The 20,929-nt window shown below is 42.4% G+C and overlaps 1 protein-coding gene across 7 annotated transcripts in view; it reads left to right on the plus strand.

Annotated features, from left to right (window-relative positions):
* The window catches only part of TRAF2 (TNF receptor associated factor 2), a 145,417-nt gene that overhangs the window by 99,580 nt on the left and 24,908 nt on the right, over positions 1-20,929 (plus strand). For all 7 annotated transcript variants that reach the window (XM_073599966.1, XM_073599962.1, XM_073599965.1 and 4 more), the window contains 5 exons: positions 6,164-6,378; positions 8,270-8,348; positions 8,951-9,049; positions 12,840-13,001; positions 20,136-20,210. In XM_073599966.1, coding sequence (XP_073456067.1) covers positions 6,176-6,378; positions 8,270-8,348; positions 8,951-9,049; positions 12,840-13,001; positions 20,136-20,210 — 618 coding nt within the window. In that variant the 5' untranslated portion in view covers positions 6,164-6,175. The remainder of the gene's footprint in view (positions 1-6,163; positions 6,379-8,269; positions 8,349-8,950; positions 9,050-12,839; positions 13,002-20,135; positions 20,211-20,929) is intronic.

Genomic DNA, 20,929 nt, shown 5'->3' on the forward strand with positions numbered 1-20,929 from the left:
TGCATGCCTGTGCAGCGGCAGTGAGGGCGGTAGTGCATGCCTGTGCAGCGGCAGTGCGTGCCTGTGCAGCGGCAGTGAGGGCGGTAGTGCGTGCCTGTGCAGCGGCAGTGAGGGCGGTAGTGCGTGCCTGTGCACTGGCAGTGAGGGAGGTAATGCGTGCCAGTGCAGCGGCAGTGAGGGAGGTAGTGCGTGTCTGTGCAGCGGCAGTGAGGGCAGTAGTGCGTGTCTGTGCAGCGGCAGTGAGGGAGGTAGTGCATGTCTGTGCAGCGGCAGTGAGGGAGGTAGTGCTTGCCTGTGCAGCGGCAGTGAGGGAGGTAGTGCATGTCTGTGCAGCGGCAGTGAGGGAGGTAGTGCTTGCCTGTGCAGCGGCAGTGAGGGAGGTAGTGCATGCCTGTGCAGAGTTGGAGATGAGGGTAGTGCATGACTGTGCAGCGATGTTGAGGGTGAAAGTCTGTAACTGCCCTCTGGCAAAGAGGGTGGTAGTGTATGCCGGAAGGGTAGTGCAGGAGTATACTTTTTGAATGAGAGTGAAAGGGATGTGCTGTGGGTTATGGTGAGGTTGCCAAGAGGAATATGAAGGTAAATAATGAAGTAGGGAGAGTTTGCTTATGGATGTGCTGTGTGTAGGGGAGGAGGCTGAATAAGGTGGGAAAGAGGCCCTGTAAACTTTAGAAGGAGGGGGCATTGGGTCTGCCTAGAAGAATATGCTTTGAGCAGGTGGAGGGGGAAACTGCATAAGTACAGCTGGCCAGTTGATACAAGTTTGTCCCCTGGTCCATGTAGACCACTTGTACATCTGCTTTCCACTCTGATAAAACCTTGGTTCATTGTGGCGAACAGGTTACAATTATTGACTCAATTCATACTTTTGATCAGCACAGAGAATGGTCAGTGGCTACAGGGAAATTTTCTTTCAAGCCTTTCCTTGCAATGCTCTGCATCAGCCATGCGACCTTCGGATGAGCTAATAATAGAAGTAAGGGATCCAGGACTTATCTGCAGTTGCTGGCTGATCTGAATGCTGCATATGGGTGAATGCATGTGAGACAGTGGTTTGTGGGGTGCTGGGGGTATCGGGAAGTATCCGGCTAAGCGCAACAGCTGTGGAGGTAGGGTGAGCAGTGGAGTAGCAGGGCCACCATGGAAACAGCGCATGGACCAATCTGACTCTAATATTCCGTAATCTTTTATATGCAAACAGAGAAGGCTCTTTATATGCATCTGTCAGTTTTGGCTATCTACTCGGAAGAATGCCAATGTTTATTTATAATATGAGACCAAGAAGAAAAGAAACCTTTTTTATGCAAAGATGTCTTCCGCTCAGTTTGTTTCTTTGTAAACATTTTTGTACAAAGCACTTTTTTTCCTAAAACACAAGAAAATCCAAAAAGTGGGTAGCCATTTTGATGTATTCTGCAGTAAAGGAGCTTGTGGGGTGACATCCTTACAGCTGTCTTAAAATCGAATAAAGATGCCTCTGTACGATATCATCTGTCAACTACATACCTGAGCCATATAGGGACATGGATAGCCATATTTAGATCTTTCCTTGAAATCTGCCATAAAGTGATTGCATTGCTAGGGGCCATGTTGGACCCCATTTCTATGTCTTGGCATTGAAGCAGAAGTAATTATTTGTGAGAATCCTTTCTAAAAGCTCTAGAGAAAAGGACCAGATTCAAGAGCAGAGACATGTCTTTTAGTATTCTGGATATCAGCACCAACCCATCCTCATATGGAGTGAATGTGTATTCCACATGTCCATGCTACATATAAAAACACCCTCAGGTAGTGTCCCTGTATAGCTAAGGTGATAAAAAAAAAAATCTGTGGTGTCTAGCTTAAATGAGCGCATACCTGCCACTTTGGGTGCAAAATCTGATCCAAGAAAATGGCTATAGACCGAATTGTTGCTGGCCACAATAGGATGTTTTGTGGGATGCTTGTGGATCTTAGGAAGGCAATAAAACAATGGCATTATTTGAATATCAGTAATCAAATTTTTCTGACTGCATCAATGATGCCCTGTTCTGAAGCATTCATAATGACCTTATCTAACCTAAATTTAAAACTCCACTTCAGGAATTCAACCACTTTGATAAATGTGCAGGCATACTATGAGTTAAGTCCAACAAGGCACAAGACTTCACTCTTTAACCTGTTGCCGACCGTCTCACGTACATGTACTGCGGGGCGGCGGTTCCTACAGGCGAAATCATGTACCAGGAAGTTTTTGACTTCCGCTTAGATTGGACACAGCAGGAGTCAATCAGCAGGTCCGGGAGACCCAATGTCTGCTGGGGCCCACCGATTGTTGGCGACAGAGGCAGAACAGCAGTCTGTAAACAAGGCAGATCGCCGTTCTGTGACAAGGGAAGACGGCTCTGTCTTTCCACAATACAAGCACCCCCGACACAGCCAGCACTAAGGCACACATTTAACCCTTTGATCACACTTTATGTTAACCTCTTCCCTGCCAGTGTCACTCGTACAGTGACAGTGCAGATTTTTTAGCACTGATCACTGAATTGGTGTTACTGGTCCCCAAAAAGTGTCACTTGGTGTTTGATTTGTCCACCGCAGTAGAAGCCACTGCTCACCTCCATTACTAGTAAAAAAAATTAATAAATTAAAAATGTATCCTAAAGTTTGTAGACGCTATAACTTTTGCGCAAATCAATCAATATATGCTTATTGGGATTTTTTCTTTTACCAAAAACATGTAGCAGAATACATATTGGCCTAAATTGATGAAGACATTTTGTTTTTTTAAAACCATTTTTGGGGATTTTTTTATTTTTATTGGGTGTGTTTTATAGCAGAAAGTAAAAAATATAATATTTTTTTTTCAAAATGGTCGGTGGCCTTTGGTTTATTGCGCAAAAAATAAAAAACGCAGAGGTGATCAAATGCCACCAAAAAAAGCTCAATTTGTGGGAAAAAAAAGGACAGAAATTTTTTTTTTGGGTACAACATTGCACGACCGTGCAATTGTCAGTTAAAATAACGCAGTGCCGTATCACAAAAAAGCCTGCTCATGAATGGGGGTAAACCTTCCGGAGCTGAAGTGATTCATTTACAAATCTGACACACTTATGGAGCTCCAGGATAGCTATCGCTATAGTTTAAGACCTCTGATGCTAGACCTTCTGGTCTCTGCTCCTGCAGCTGCTGTACCTGCCCCTCCCCTCTGCTGCCCATTCACAGAAGCCTTTGTATTTTGTGAACTCATTCACAAAATGCACAGGTTTCTGTGAATTTGCAGCAGAGGGGAGGGGCATCTAGAGATTCCATGTGTGAGAACACAGTGTGTGTCCTCTCAGAGCCCCGGGGTGTAGCAATAGCTATCCTCCCAGGAGCACCATCAAACTGCTAAATGTAAACTAAGGAGATAATCCAGGAGATGGTATGCATCTTGTTGGACTTAACCTCCCTGGCGGTATGATTATTTCGGATTTTAGGTGCTGAAAGCGGTACAATTATTTTGCATGGAAATTTGGCGTTTTTATATTGTAGGTCTGTAATTCTTAACAATAACACACTTTAATCTGTCCAAACAAGAGTCTAGTAGATATCCCAGGTATGATAAAGTTTGAAACACAAAAACATAAATTATAATATAATAAAAATAAATAATTTAAAAAAATAAAAATAAATAGTAATAAAATACATTTCCCCACGATTCACTATCGCTCAATTCTGCAAGTGTTCTAATTTATTATCGCTGTTTTCTAGCTGGTCTAAAGCCACTTTTGACGTAAAGGGACACTTTTTGGTTGCTATGGACAATCTCCAGTTTCCAGGCAGAAAGAACAGTATATATCGCATAAAACTGCATGCAGGGCATGGGCCAAAGCACTGGGGACAAAAGGGATGTGAAATCATTTCATACAGTACTGTAATCTGTAAGATTACAGTACTGTATGTGTTATGATTTTTACTTTTTTTTAAATTTGCCGCCAGGCTCCGCCCCCGTGCGTCCCGACGCTCGCAGGGAACGGAGCCTGGCAAGGAGAGGCTTCGGAGGAGGACAGAGCCCACGGACACTGCGAGGGACATCGCAGGATCCCGGGGACAAGGTAAGTAAAGCCACACCAGGATCCTGCGATGTAATCCCGAGTGTGGCTCGGGGTTACCGCTAATGGTCCTGAATTTTAACTAGGGCTGGGAAAAAAATCGATTTAAATCTTGAATCGAATTGAAAGGTCAAATCGATTCAAAATTTAAGCAAATCGATTTTTTTTAGATTTTTTTTTTTTTTTTTTTTTTTTTTCACCTCGCCGGTCCCGAGGCGCTGCGTATTTAGTCGACTAAATCTCCAGTACATTTTAGTCGACTAAAATGGCCTACCTTTTAGTCATCTAAAATCTAATGGGTGTAATTAAATTGTAATGCATTAGTTAACATGTCTCTTAAGATTTCCAAACTCATTATATACTGGAGTGAAAAATCTCATATGTTATCATTTAGGGTATTGACGTATGAACATGCACTAAAGACCAGTGTTTAATTTTGAAGTCAAATTTCAATTTAGTTTTAGTCTAAGGGTCCTTTCACACGGGACGGATCCGTGATGATCCGCCCCGTAAACATCTGCTTGCTCAGCTGGGATCGCTCTGTTGATCCCCGCTGAGCCATATGAGAGGGTGGTCCGGACTGCCCTGTCAGATCTCCGCTCTCCCCTATGGGGGATCAGATGAACACAGACCGTATGTCCGTCTTCATCTGATGCGCTCTGCAGACGGATAGAAAAATAGGATTTTCCTCCGTCTGCAGAATCGGACCATAGCGGGGATGGATGATATCGGGTGTCAGCGGATGTTCATCCGCTGACACCCGCTATCCCATAGGGATGCATGTATGTCCAGATTTCATCCGAAAAGGGATGTATGAAATACGGACATACTGTCCGCACGTGTGAAAGGGGCCTTAGTCTTTTGACTAAAATGCCATTTTCGTCAACTAAAATAGTATTCATTTAAGTCGACTAAAATTAACACTGGCTCTGCCCTTGTTAGCTGGCTTGAAGACTATATATCATTGTTTTCACAAAGTGTTTTAGGAGCTGTCCATTTCCCCCTGGATACTTTCCAGGAGGAATGGACAGCCCTTCCAATAGTGCATGCCTGAAATTAGTTCTTGTGGCTCTGGGCTTCTGTTGGGCAGCCACAAGACCTGATTGCCCACAAATTAGGATATTGAGGGTGGAGATAGCTGTTGCTCTCTTCGGGTTTTTCTTTTGCAAAAACTATAGGGTTGCATGCCTAAAACATGTTAAAGTGATACTAAAGGTCTTTTTCCCCTGAACTAAAAAGATGTTGTACTTGCCTGCTCTGTGCAAGGATTTTTCACAGAGCGGCCCCTTAACTACCTTTTCTGGGGTCCCTCAGCAATGCTTTCTGCTCGTCTTCTGCGTGTACCCTCATAGCAAGCCCCTTGCTGTGGGGATACACATGTGGGCGCTCTTCTGAGCCGGGCTGTGTGCATCCATAGACACAGTATGGCTTGGCCCCGCCCCCTCTTCCTCCTCACTGGATTTGATTGACAGCAGCAGAAGGCAATTGCCTCTAATGCAGGGGTCTCAAACTGGCGGTCCTCTAGCTGTTGCAAAACTACAAGTCCCATCATGCCTCTGCCTGTGGGAGTCATGCTTGTAACTGTCAGCCTTGCAATGCCTCATGGGACTTGTATTTTTGCACAGCTGGAGGGCCACCAGTTTGAGATCCCTGCTCTAATGCATTTCACACATGTGGGGCATGTCGTGTTGGCTTCTACGACTAAACCCCACATGGGTGAAACATATTAGGGGCACTCTCTATGGATGGGGAATGAAGGATGGAGCCATATACACTCATTTGGTCTACTCATGCGTTGACAGTCTGTTGGGACTGTGTGCAGACAGGGGCCATTTTCTTGTAGTCCAAGTGGAGCATGATGAGGCAGTTTTTTTTCCCAACCAGCACCAGCCATCAATGTAGCCAGTATGATGGTAATGCTACAGACCTCTGATCTGCAAAATCAACCAATATCTGTGAGTTTCTAAAATATCAGTCATCCAGGAAACAGGAGGGTGTGTGGAGGGTGTCGGTTCAATTACTAATTTCCTTCTGTTTTCTTTTTCTTTCCTCCCCTTTTTTTTTTTTTTTTTTTTTTTTTTTTTTAGTGCTTTGTTCACATGGCTGCTGCAGCCCTGCCAGCCTCCATTTATTCTCCTCCGGGTTCTCTAGATCTCAACCAGCCTGGCTTCAAGAAAGAGATCCTCGGGACCAAGCTTGAAGTGAAATACCTGTGCTCCGAGTGCAAGAATATCCTTAGGAGGCCGTTCCAAGCCCAGTGTGGACACCGCTACTGCTCACACTGTCTGAGGAAGATAGTGAGGTGAGCAGCAGGAAATTCTGGCAAAACCTGTGGGGAGGAGGGGGGTTGTTGGGAAGTGGTGTCACCTGGACATAGCCAATAGTGCAGAAGAACAACGTGCAGTCAACATTGCCATCAGAATTCATCTTTTGAATAATCTGAAGGTTAAACTCAAAACTGGCCAGAGGGTTAGATAATCAGTAATGTGTATATGTCTTTTCTTAATCATTTGAGCTCCAGAAGGTTTTACCCCCTTCATGACCAGGCCATTTTTTGCTATTTAGCACTACACTACGTTAACTGGCAATTTCGCGGTCATGCAGTGCTTTACCCAAATGAAATTTACAGTAATACCTTGGATTACGAGCACAACTTGTTCCAGACAAATGCTTGTAATCCAAAGCACTCGTATATCAAAGCGAGTTTTCCCATAGGAAATAATGGAAATATATGGATAATCTGTTCCACAGCCACTGCTTGTCTATGCAGTACCGCATGTGGCCAGAGGTGCGGGGGCGCCGGAGATCACTCGGAACTGAGCGTCACCGGCACCTCTGGCCAAATGTGATACTGCACACCCCAGCAGCTTGAATCCGAAACAACGCTCGCAAAGCGAGTCAGATTTAAAAAAAAAAATCGCTTGTATTGCGAAACGCTCGTAAACCCGCGTTACTTGCAATCCGAGGTTCCACTGTATATCATGTTTTTCACACAAATTGAGCTTTCTTTTGGTGGCATTTGATCACCACTGGGTTTTTTATTTTTTATTATATAACTGAAAAAAGACCAATTAAAATAAAAAGAAAAATGTTACTTTCTGCTATAAAACATATCCAAAAAAAAAAAAAATTCTTCATAAATTTGGGCCAGAATGCCTACATGTCTTTCCCAATAATTGAATATTGATTGGTTTGCTTTGCGTGAAAGTTGCAAACTATGGGATATATACTGGAATTTTTATTCTTCCTTGATAAGGCAGGCATAAAAGTTGAACCTGTTTTCACCTGCATAGTAGCTTTAAACTCTTCAGTCAAAAGCGAATTATAGTTTCGGTATTTTAATCTGATTTACTAATGTTAGACCTTTCAGCTCCAAAACAGATGTTTCTCAGATTAATGGGTGACATTGGAATTCTTCATCCCTTGCTTCTTACACTTGGATGCTCCAGTATCTCATAGTTCTCCAGGATTCTCCACACTGGAAAGTTTCATCATTCATTTAATTACCATAATTCAGAATAAAAGAAAAATAGTCTGAAATTATTTTATAGTTCCTTTAGCATAAGCCTGGATACCAGAGCCCCTGGAAAATAACAACAGTCTAAGTAGATTTGTGATTTTGCTACCTGTAAATGACGTATGGGTTTTAGGTAGACCGGTATTTTAAAGAGTATCTAAACCTAAGAACAATAATATAATGTATTGCAGTTTACCAGTCCTTAGATGTGAAGGCTGCACTTGTATTTTTGCCTGGTGATTCTGCCAGTACCACACTTCCTGTCCCAGGATGACTACAAGGAGCAGAGTTATCACCATAGGACAGGACTAAAGTACACCCCCTTATGCATGATGTGGGGGGGGGGTAGTCCTCAGAAATGGCTGGGAACAATGTAACTGATAAGAGTGCAGCACAGGAAGAGTACAAGGCGTTATTGGCAAGATTTCTGATGGGATCAACAAGTATTTTCTTTATCCTCATTAAACAGATATAACAGAACACTTTCAATAGGTTATTTAGAATACCAAAGATGGGCAAAAAAATAAGAAGTTTATTGTCAGGGTTTACACATACTTTAGGGAAAACAGACAGAATGGTGAAGGTTATTAAATTTGTCCCTAGCTATTCAGCTTTCTGTGGCATACTATAGCAATGAAGAGAAGCCATGCTCATGATCTATTTGTGTCTCTCTCAGCTCCGGTCCTCAGAAGTGTGCCGCTTGCATTCAGGAAGGCCTTTTTGAAGAAGGAATCTCCATTTTGGAAAGCAGCACAGTAAGTGACAGGCCAATGGTGAATAGTGTGGGGAAGGGTTGGATTCTGTCAGAAATACACAGGCATACCACAGAGAGGAGGATACTACATAGTCTGGTATGTTTACATAATGGGGCCTGTCACCTCTCCCTTGGATGAGGAATATTCTTAGTACTGAGATCATAGGCTTGAAAATAGTTCAGAATAGAGAACACTGATGTGACCCATATCTCTTCTTTAGTCTGTGCAATTAGTCTGCAAAGCTCTGATGTCATCCCCCCAAATCAACTGCCAGTCTGCAGCAAGTCAAATAATGTTGCAAATAAAGAACTGCAGTGGACCATGTTGTTTTCTGCCATGTAGGCAAGATTACCATAACCTGATTTGGCCTAAATGACTGTCTGTGACCTGCAGCAGCTACTGCCAGGCACCCTTTTAGATATATCTCAAAAGTAGTGACCAATCACGTATGTATCTGGCAGCAGGGCTTCCATATGGCTACATAGTATAAACACGCACACCCAGATCAATCGATTGTGCATGTTTATAGAGCTGCCTGATGCAAACATGTTCAATTGCTAGTGTGCAGTGTCTCATCTAGGTTTTGCTTTGTCATTTTGTAGGCATTTCCTGATAACGCAGCGCGGCGAGAGGTGGAAAGTCTGCCTGCCATCTGTAACAATAATGAGTGCTCGTGGAGAGGCACAATCAAGGAGTATGAGGTGAGGTGTGCTGCGTCCTCACTGATTTATAACCACAACACAAAACTCTGAGCTCATTAACTTTTTTGTGCATACCAAATACGTAATGCAGTCTCATCATCGGCTTTTCCTAGCAGTAGTTGAAAGGTTCTTCTCAACCTTGATGTCTGCCATTTTACTTTTGTAGTTTACCAGCTACAGACCCATTTACTTATAGGCACTTATACAATCATTTACATATGTACATAAAAGCTTTACTTGGTACCTTTTTGAATTCTTTCTACACCTAAAAGTGATATTTTAGTCATAGGTGGATCACTGTGGGATATATTAGCCCCTGGCTTCTGGTATGTCTTGGATATGGATAAATCTCACTACCATAATTCTATATGGCTGTTTTGGATGTCCTTGCCCACCTTTGTGTATTCCAGCTCCTCCTTTTACATTCTCCAAAATATAAAATCCAGCAGGATGTGCGGCAGCCACTCATAATTGGCATTGTAGGTGTGCAAACCCAGGAACACAGAGCAGAGTACCTGAGATATAAAAGAAGCTGTATGAAGATGCTGAAGACAAATTAGGCATTGTTAACACTTACTTACAGTTTTTTTTTTCTTGTGCTTGCCTTTGAACTTGCTAGAAAATGTTAATTCTCCAGAAAGAGTCAATTCTTCATATTGGTCCCCTCTCTACTTGCACACCATCGCGCTCTTCTCTTCTTGGATGTCCAATTACAGTTTGCACTGGCCCAGATCATCCATCTCTCCCCTCACTAAAAGGAATAGGGTAGTGTCACCTGAGAGACAGCTCTGAGGCTGCTGGGGATTCTGACATCACATTCAACATGGCATCCAGCAGTAGTCTTCAGAGTTTAGGAAGACTGTGTTGGACCGGTTGGAGTAAATAAAATGCATAAAACATGTTAAATGAATGGTCTTGTTGCAGGGTCTCTAATGTTAGGTGCACGTGGGTATTGGTTTTTTTTTTTTTTTTTTTTTTTTTTTTTTTTTATGCAAGCCAGTGGGCTGAGGGGAAAGAAAAACCAAAGGTTCCTGCACTAACAAAGCGATGTTGACCCCCTTCTGACGTCACGGACTGGTGCATGCTGGGCTACGTGGTTCCGACCCTTGCCTATAAAAGAAAGAGAGGAGGCATTCATTGGGAGGCCTCCTAGAAGGCTGGAGTGTTTTCATTTTTTCTGTTTTTTGGATCCAACGGGTGGCGCGATTGACGATGGATTTACCTCAAGGGACACTTTTTTTTTTTTTTAAATAAAGGATTTGTCAAAAACTGTCTTGTGTTTTAACACTTTTTGCCACTTTTTTTACCTAAAAATTATTCACATAAGGGGGGATCTGGGGACCCCCTTGTTAAAGGGGGTTTCCAGATTCACATAAGTCCCCCGCCTGCGGACCCCGACAACCACAGCCCAGGGTTTTTGGGAAGAGACCATTGTCACACTTAACATGGGGACAAGGTGCTTTGGGGTGGGGGATGGCACAGGCAGGGTCACAGGTGTATGTGGGGACCGAAGGGTGGCCTGTGTAGTCCGATCCATCCCTTCTTTCACAGTCCCCAATCTATCTGCTGATGGCACAGAGCCTTGGAATCACTCTGCACATGCTCAGTAGGGTGCGTCCATCTTCCTTCCGGGTATCGCGGCTTCGGCGTTTTGATTGTCCGGAGCCGCGATGACGTCACTCACATTGCTAAAGTGTTTCATGACGCACTTAGCAAAGATGGAACACTATCGAGCACCAGCTCACAAAGGCTTTGTTTACACCTGTGGTTGGGGTAGGAGGGGTAAAAATAGGAAGTTGAGCCGTAATTGCTTGTCCTAGATGGTGAACTAGCTTTCAAGATTCATTCCCGTGGGAAGAATTACTAAATAAAAGAAAAAAAAAGAAGTCTGTCACAAGCTCAACAAGTGTCATCCTGATAGTGAATGTTTAAAGAGCCAGTAAACCGACTTCACAAGCTGCTACATAATACCAGTTATATATAGCAATTTATGAACTTATTAAAAACAAAAAAATACTGGAGCTTCAGTGAGCAAACATTTTAGTCATCAAATGTATCTTTAGGGCTGGTTCACACATGATGCAGTCCAGTGTGTTTTTTTTTTTTTTTTTTTCTTTCTCTGCATCAAAAATACAGACAGTAGATTTGGGTTCCAGTGGCATAGTTCACACCAGTGCAGTCAATTCCAGTGCAGAAAAAAAGTATAACATTCTGCATTTTTTCTGCACAGAACTGTACTGGAATGCATCAAAACCACACTGGAATGCATTGCATAAAAAAAAATCTGGAGTGAGTTTTTGTAGTGTAAACTGTAAGCAAAAACGCATATGGAGTAGCACTTAAAATATGAATGCTGATGTTCTTCTGTACCGCATGACATATGAGGCCAGGGGAGCCCCTGAGAAATTTAGGAAGGTTTGGTTTAGGTGGGTTTTGACACAAAGTAGACACTGGCAGATGGGGAGAATGAGTAAAGGCTGGAGAAGTATGGAGACGGGGATATATATATGGACAGGGAAAGCGGTTCTGTGAACCAAATTATTGGGCACTATGCAATGTTTTTTGTTGTATGTGATGTTTTCAAAATACCTGATATTCTGTATGTGTTTCGTCTATGCTGAAAAAAATTTCTTAAAAAAAACAAAAAAACAAAACAATGTGTAGCAGTCAGAAAGCCCCTGGTTCCTGGCCAGAATGTGTGGAAAGTCCCTGGAAGGCTGTAATAATAAACTGACACACACACACACACACACACACACACACACACACACACACACACACACACACACACACACACACACACACACACACACACACACACTTTGAAGTAACTTTGTTAGTCTTGGAGCCTTTGGATGACACATAATTGTGTGGTATGTTCTTTCTCTCAGAACATGTGATGAAAGTGTCTCCAGTAATGCAGTTGTTTGTTTTGATTGTGGAATGGAAGAAATTTCCCGAATGAAAGTGTGTGTGTGTGTGAGTGATGTGCATGGGATGCTTCTCGTGACACTGAAATACCAAAATGTCGTCCCTAAAACTCAAACCTTTTAAAAAAAAAAAAAATGGCATGGGAAAAGTACCGAGGCTGCAATGGCTGCCTTTCTTTAAAAATACCAGTCGCCTGGTCAATTTGCCGATTCCCTAACCCCCCCCCTTCAGTACTTTGTCACTGTTCATATAAAGTATGCAGGTTGGTAGCTCTGTCTTCACGTGCTGCTTACTTGTTCTGAGTCATTGGCTTACAAAAAACAAAGCACCTGACATACAACCAGGATTGAGCCTGATTTTTTGGTAGTTGTTCTTCATGACAAGGAAGATGGGCAGCAGAACAATAAAGCATAAAAAGGCCATTGTTTGCAATGCTTCAATATGCACTGAGCAGGCACATTAACATTTATTTCAAACACTTAGATATGCATGTTTTTAACACATCTACACCAAGGAAAATCTCTATCCTTGAATTTTCCCACTTTGCATAACTCTGAATAAAATATCTATAAAGTCGTATTAAAAATGTTTTCAAATGTGCACAAATGCATGTGAATATGTATGAAGTGGGGTTCGTTGTTTATATGCAATACTACATGCCCATACAGCTGCAAGGTCCCCCTAGAAAAGGACTTGTGCGGAGGTGCAGTTTTCTTTTCATGCTTCCGGAATCTCAGAAGTGTTCATGTGCATTTTTTTTTTTTTTTTTTATTAGTGTTCTGTATCCCACAGCCCCACCTCTTGTGTTTACATGGCCATGATCTAGACATGTAATAACAGAAATCTTTTCTCTTCCCAGGCCACACATGAAGGGAAGTGCCCGTTCATGTTAACGCCCTGCCCAGCATGCAAACAGCTCATCAGGGTCAGTGACAAGGACTGGCATAACGAACGCGAGTGTCCAGAGCGAAAACTGAACTGCAGATACTGCAAGCTTTCTTTCTACTTTCCAGATATCAAGGTACAAAAGGCTTTTCTGTAGTTTTTCTTCACACTTTTTATATTACCTGAAAACTTCTAGCAGGTGTATTTAAAAGTGTGATTACATGCATTTCCTTATTTTTTTCACATAGAAATAACTTTGAGATCATGCAAGGACAGTGTGATACAGCTATTAGACGCAAGCCAACCGTGCATAGCATAATGCCAATGAATATTACTTGTAAAAAAATAGAGATGTCAAGGGGAAATATAGCCCTGAAACAAGAAAAAAAGAGATTTTGCAAGAAACGTACCAATTGCTGTTTGTGGAAACTACATGCATAGGGTAAAGCCTTACACATCAGTTATACATATGGTAACGTCCTACAAGGCTTCCAAAGAAGGAAATGCATAAGGAAGTAGCTCAGGAAAATACAGGTCTATCAGCAATTTCCAATAGCCCATGGAGAAGGGGCTGTCAACATGTCACAGCATGGAATGAAAAGAGTTAACATTCAAGGGAATCGTCTTAAACATATGTAGCGATAACCATCTATCCCAGATTGTATTATTTTTAGCTGGATACATTCTGTAGGTAAATGTAACTTTTTCCAAGGAAGGGTGAGATTTACCTATAGGTCCCATGATTCAAACACAGGTAGGGGTTACCTGCATCCATTTCCGTGCGATCACTTTACATGCACTAAAAAAGCACTTCATGGAGAAACCTGGAAGGAAGGAGACCATGCAGACCTAGTTTTAGGTCTAGGGATAAAGGATCATTAGGCCATGGAGAATTTGAACTACTTGTGTCCAAATGGTCTCCACAACTGGGCATGCCCGTATAAGATGTTTAAAAAGTACTTGTTAGACACAGGGGGCATAGTAGGCTTAGGTATGGTTTGTAACAAGATACACGAACTGGACACATAAGCCCTGTGTAGAATTTACATCTGTGTTAAACGGTTAGTTATTTTAGGGGAATCCAGCTTGTAATTGCTGTATATAAAATTTCCTCCCAATCTTTGCTTGCGTTTATCCAGCCCCCCTGGGTACTTTTCATCCAACTGATGCAAGACCCTATTCTTCACACTGACACCAACAATGGAACATAATTCCTGTTATGGACATCAAGGTGAGGCAGTATTTCTCCCATTGACACCAACGAAGGGGCCTCATTCTTCCCACTGACACCAATGATGGGGCACTATTCTTCCCACTGACACCAATGATGGGGGCACTATTCTTCCCACTGACACCAATGATGGGGGCACTATTCTTCCCACTGACACCAATGATGGGGGCACTATTCTTCCCACTGACACCAATGATGAATTTCCACTCCCAATGGCCACAGTCCACCCCCCCTAAAGTCTGAAGGACTGTAAACAGGCCCTTTGTTTATAAAATTTGGAGACCCCTGGATTAGAAGATGGGCATAAAACATGACCTGATAGACTTAGGAAAGAAAAAACATCAAAAGGTCTTCGCTAGTACAGCAGAATCATAGCTTATTTTTTTTAATACCTCAGTATTTCCTGAACCAAATTAATGTTGCAGATGTTGGGCAGCTTGGGCCCTTGTGGCAAGTTCCCATCCACAGTAGAACAGTTAACATAAGTATTCAACAGTGGGTTACAACAAAGAATATTGTGATGAAGGATAAGCTCATGGCTGTAAGGAAATAATGGCAAATGACTGTGTAGGGTACTTCCCTAACCAGAAGCATTGAAATGTCAGTCACGATTTGGCTTATACATATAATCCAACCATTGCTGCATTTGATTTCTCAAGGCGGTCTTCCTGATGGTGACAGCGGCAAACCACACCTGATTGATTTAACAGGGTTACAATGCAATAATGTCAGAGTGTTGTCACCTGTTGCATTTTTAGCAAGTGATTGCCAGTGGCTTTAGCAGCTAGCAATATATACGGTGTTCTCCTGGCATGGACGGCTCCCTGTGCCCCCACCAGAAGTACACTGACTGTATTGATGGGGGAATTGAGTGATTTTCTTTCCTGCAACCACGATCTGTGGCCTGCATTTGGAAGAGTTGTTTGCAATCAATGCTGAGAGGTAATTAAAGCACAATGGGACAACACAGGGGGCGCCACTAAGTGCAGTATTAAAAGACAACTTTAACAGAGCAGCCAATTCAACACTCACATAAATCCATAAGGGAATGCTTGTAAATGTAGTAACAGCAGTGGGAGATCATCCGGATTCAAAAGAGAAGCAGCTAGCACCATCGGGAGATGAGCCAGGGAGACTCTTGTCAGTTGGGGTAGAATGGCATCTGGAACCACCATGGAGTGCGGAACCAGAAGTGACATTACGCCGAGGGACGATCCTGTTGTTTTGGTAACGCGTTTTGGAGCACCAATCAGTTCCTTTGTCGAACCAGCTAGATTTATGTGAGTGTTGAATTGGCTGCTCCATTAAAATTGTCTTTTAATAATGCACTTAGTGGTGCCCCCTGTGTTGTCCTACTGTGTTGCACACTTAGTGTCATGCCTTTTTATTATGGACTATTATGAACGCTATTAGCCCCCCCATTATATAGGATTCATTGGGGTATGAAGGCTAATATACCTGGGACTGCTTCGTAGGTTTTGTTTTTAACCACTTAGCAACCAGCCCATAGCCGAATGACGGCTACAGGGCGGTTGCCTAACCCCGGGAGGGTGTACTATGACGTCCTTTCCAGAATCCCGCCCTCGTGCGCCCCCTGGGGGCGCGCACCTGAGAACATCTGTGACCGCCGGGTCCGGGGGACCCGGCGCATCGCGGATCACGGTAAACGGCCGCTGATAGCGGCCCTTTACCATGTGCTCGCTCCGTCAAATGACTGAGCGATCACATGTAAACAAACCGGCGTCATGTCATGACGCCGGTTCCTCCCTCCCCTCTGTGTACCGATTGGTACAAAAAAAAAAATCCCAAGAAATTCTTTAAGTATGTAAACAGTAAAAAAGGGAGGACAGACCATATTGGCCCCATAAAGAATGAGGAAGGACATCTGGTTACAAAGGATGGGGAGATGGCAGAGGTATTGAATTTATTCTTCTCCTCAGTCTTCACGAGTGAATCGGGGGGCTTCAGTAACCAAAACTGCAGTGTTTATCCTCATGACACAACACAGGAAGCACCTACATGGTTAACAGAGGACGGAATTAAAATTAGACTTGAGAAACTTAACATTAATAAATCACCGGGACCAGATGGCTTGCATCCGAGGGTACTTAGGGAACTCAGTCAGGTGATTGCCAGACCGTTGTTCCTAATTTTTACAGACAGTCTATTGACTGGAATGGTACCAGCTGATTGGAGAAAAGCCAATGTAGCACCAATATTTAAAAAGGGCCCAAAAAACATCCCTGGGAATTACAGACCAGTTAGCCTAACATCAATAGTATGTAAACTCTTGGAGGGGATGATAAGGGACTATATACAAGATTTTAGTAATAAGAATGATATCATTAGCAGTAATCAGCATGGATTCATGAAGAATCGTTCTTGCCAAACCAATCTATTAACCTTCTTTGAGGAGGTGAGTTGCCATCTAGATAAAGGAAGGCCCGTAGACGTGGTGTATCTGGATTTTGCAAAAGCATTTGACACACTTCCCCATAAACGTTTACTGTACAAAATAAGGTGCGTTGGCATGGACCATAGGGTGAGTACATGGATTGAAAACTGGCTACAAGGGCGTGTTTAGAGGGTGGTGATAAATGGGGAGTACTCAGAATGGTCAGGGGTGGGTAGTGGGGTCCCCCAGGGTTCTGTGCTGGGACCAATCCTATTTAATTTGTTCATAAACGACCTGGAGGATGGGATAAACAGTTCCATCTCTGTATTTGCAGACGATACTAAGCTAAGCAGGGCAATAACTTCTCCGCAGGATGTGGAAATCTTGCAAAAAGACCTGAACAAATTAATGGGGTGGGCGACTACATGGCAAATGAGGTTCAATGTAGAAAAATGTAAAATAATGCATTTGGGTGGCAAAAATATGAATGCAATCTATACACTGGGGGGAGAACCTCTGGGGGAATCTAGGATGGAAAAGGACTTTGGGGTCCTAGTGGATGATAGGCTCAGCAATGGCATGCAATGCAAACAGAATATTGGCATGCATTAAAAGGGGGATCAACTCCAGAGATAAAACGATAATTCTCCCGCTCTACAAGACTCTGGTCCGGCCGCACCTGGAGTATGCTGTCCAGTTCTGGGCACCAGTACTCAGGAGGGACGTACTGGAAATGGAGCGAGTACAAAGAAGGGCAACAAAGCTAATAAAGGGTCTGGAGGATCTTAGTTATGAGGAAAGGTTGCGAGCACTGAACTTATTCTCTCTGGAGAAGAGACGCTTGAGAGGGGATATGATTTCAATTTACAAATACTGTACTGGTGACCCCACAATAGGGATAAAACTTTTTCGCAGAAGAGAGTTTAATAAGACTCGTGGCCACTCATTACAATTAGAAGAAAAGAGGTTTAACCTTAAACTACGTAGAGGGTTCTTTACTGTAAGAGCGGCAAGGATGTGGAATTCCCTTCCACAGGCGGTGGTCTCAGCGGGGAGCATTGATAGCTTCAAGAAACTATTAGATAATCACCTGAATGACCGCAATATACAGGGATATGTAATGTAATACTGACACATAATCACACACATAGGTTGGACTTGATGGACTTGTGTCTTTTTTCAACCTCACCTACTATGTAACTATGTAACTATGGATGGCAGCAGTGCTGTGGGCTGGATGTGTAGTGCCCACAGCGCTGCTCTGTGACAATGACTCAGTTACATCCAGCCATCCATGTTCAGCCATCCCCCCCATGCTCTGCAATACCCCGCAATGCCCTGCAATACTCTGCAATGCCCTGCAATACTCTGCAATACCGTGCCATACTCTGCCATACTCTGTGATACCCAGCCATGCTCAGTCATACCCAGCCATACTCGGCTGTACTCGGCCTCTGTATGTGGCCAGGCTGTGGAAGTCTCACACATGTGGTATCGCCGTACTCCGGAGGAGTAGGAGAATCTTTTTTGGGGTGTCATTTTTGGTTATTTACATGCTATGTGTTAGAAACATTGTATAAATGGGCAACTTTGTGTTAAAAAAAAATGCGTTTTAACCACTGCCCGCCGGCTTTCATATGACATCCTTGACTTTGTGCGGGGATATCTGAATGATGCCTGCAGCTACAGGCATCATTCAGATATCAGCTTTTTCAGCCGGCGATTCCCTTCCCTACACCATAAGAATGATCATAGCGGCTGTTCCACTGCTTGATCGTTCTTGCGAGAGGGGGCGTCCCCCCTCCCGCTGCCCTCAAGGTGCTTCTACCGACTCACCGCTACGATCAAAGCCAGGATCGTTTTTTTTGTTTTTTTTAAATTCAGGCTTCCCAGCCTAGAGGTGAGATGTGGGATCTTGACCCCATATCTCACTGTAAAGAGGACCTGTCATGCCATATTCCTATTACAAGCGATGTTTACATTCCTTGTAATAGGAATAAAAGTGATCAAAAAATGTATTTTTTGGAAGAAAGCGTCAAACTAAAATAAAGTAAAATGAACAATAAAAAAATAGAAAAAATTTTAAAGCACCCCTGTCCCCGTGTGCTCGCATGCAAAAGCGAACGCATAAGTTAGTCCCGCCCACATATGAAAACGGTGTTTAAACCACACATGTGAGGTATCGCTGCGATCAGTAGAGCGAGAGCAATAATTTTGGCCCTAGACCTCCTCTGTAACTCAAAACCTGTAACCTGTAAAATATTTTTTATAGGGTCGCCTATGGGGATTTTTAAGTAGTGAAGTTTGGCGCCATTCCACGAGCGTGTGCAATTTTGAAGGGTGACATGTTGGGTATCTTTTTACTCAGCATAACTTGATCTTTCACATAATGCAAAAATATTGGGCTAACTTTACTGTTTTGTTTCTTTTTTTAAAAAGAAGCACAAAACGTATTTTTCCAAAAAAAAATGGGTTCGAAAAATTGCTGCGCAAATACTGTGCAAGATAAAAAGTTGCAATGACCGCCATTGTATTCTCTAGGGTCTTTGCTAAAAAAAATATATAATGTTTTGGGGTTCTATGCAATTTTCCAACAAATAAATTATGATTTTTACATGTAGGAGAGAAATGTCAGAATTGGCCTGGGTGCTCCAGAACGCCTGAAGGTGCTCCCTGCATGTTGGGCCTCTGTATGTGGCCAAGCTGTGTAAAAGTCTCTCACATGTGGTATCGCCATACTCTGGAGTAATAGCAGAATGTGTTTTGGGGTGTAATTTGTGGTATGCATATGCTGTGTGTGAGAAATAATCTGCTAATATGATAATTTTGTGAAAAAAAAAAAGAAAAAGAAAAATCTTGATTTTTCAAAGAATTGTGGGAAAAAATGACAACTTCAAAAAACTCACCATGCATCTATCTAAATACCTTGGAATGTCTTCTTTCCAAAAAGGGGTCATTTGGGGGGTATTTGTACTTTTCTGGCATGTTAGGGTCTCAAGAAATTAGATAGGCCGTCAGTACTTCAGGTGTAATCAATTTTCAGATATTGGCACCATAGCTTTTGGACTCTCTAACTTTCACAAAGACCAAATAATATACACCATTTTGGGTTATTTTTACCAAAGCTATGTAGCGGTATAAATTTTGGCCAAAATCTATGAAGAAAAATTACTAATTTGCAAAATTTTATAACAGAAAAGAAGAAAAATGAATTTTTTTACAGAATTTTCGGTCTTTTTTTCTTTTATAGCGCAAAAAATAAAAAACCCAGCAGTGATTAAATACCACCAAAAGTAAGCTCTATTTGTGTGAAAGAAAGGACAAAAATTTCACATAGGTACAGTGTTGCATGACTGAGTAATTGTCATTCAAAATGTGAGAGCACTGAAAGCTGAAAACTGGTCTGGTTATTAAGGGGGTTTAAGTGTGCAGCGGTTAATTGAAGCACAATGCACATGTAATTTTCATTTTGCCTAGAATTGGGTTGTAAACAATGCTGTTTATATCAAAGCAGGCAGGCTTTTGTACTATATAGTGGGTGGTAAATCTTAATGAGATTGTACAAGCAGATTGTATAGTATATGTCCAGTTTTATCAGTTTGTGCTGATCACCATTTTACTCACTCTGTTTCTGGTATTTATAGGCTCATGATGAGATCTGCCCTAAATTCCCCATGACGTGTGAAGGCTGTGGAAAGAAAAAGATCCCTAGAGAAAAGGTAGTTTTGTTTCCTTAGAATTTAGTTTGGTCTCCAAAAACTAGATTTGGGGCTTGTTTACACCAGATGCAATCAAGCACTTTTTTTTAAATGCAGTACACATGCATATGTAAGAAAAATTGATGTATTTCTATGAACCTAGTTAACACCATTGTGGTGCTTTTATGTGCACTATAAAATAAAATAAAAAAAGTACAGCGTACACAATTTTTTCACACATACTGTAATCATGCCTGAATGCAACACAAAAATGCACCACAACCCCATGTGAAAGCAACATAGTAACAAAGAAAAAGCAGAAATAATGTATAAAAGCCCACTGCAAACACATTACAGTTGCATGTTGATCTGCTCACTAAACACGGAAATTGTGGTACGCCAACCAGATCAAATTTTTTCTGTTTTTGCTTGGGATAAAATGTATAAGGAATTGAACCTCTTAACTTGAATTCAGCACTTGGCCTTATTACTCCCCCTAATCTGTTAACCGCTGACCCTTCTCTTACCTTAATTACCCCTCTCAAACTAAAGGACCATCTGGACTATCAGGCTAATACTTATCCCACACTTGCTGATTTGTAGGTAACCTAAAGGTTGGTTGGTGCTCCTCCATTTTTCTATCATCACTGGTTCCCCACTGGTAGTACTAAAGGCTTAATGGTTTTTACCTTAATGCATTCACAGCATTAAGTTTGAAAATGCTCCAGTACCATTACAAG

This window comes from Aquarana catesbeiana, linkage group LG09, assembly GCF_042186555.1.
Source record: "Aquarana catesbeiana isolate 2022-GZ linkage group LG09, ASM4218655v1, whole genome shotgun sequence".
NCBI lineage: Eukaryota > Metazoa > Chordata > Amphibia > Anura > Ranidae > Aquarana > Aquarana catesbeiana.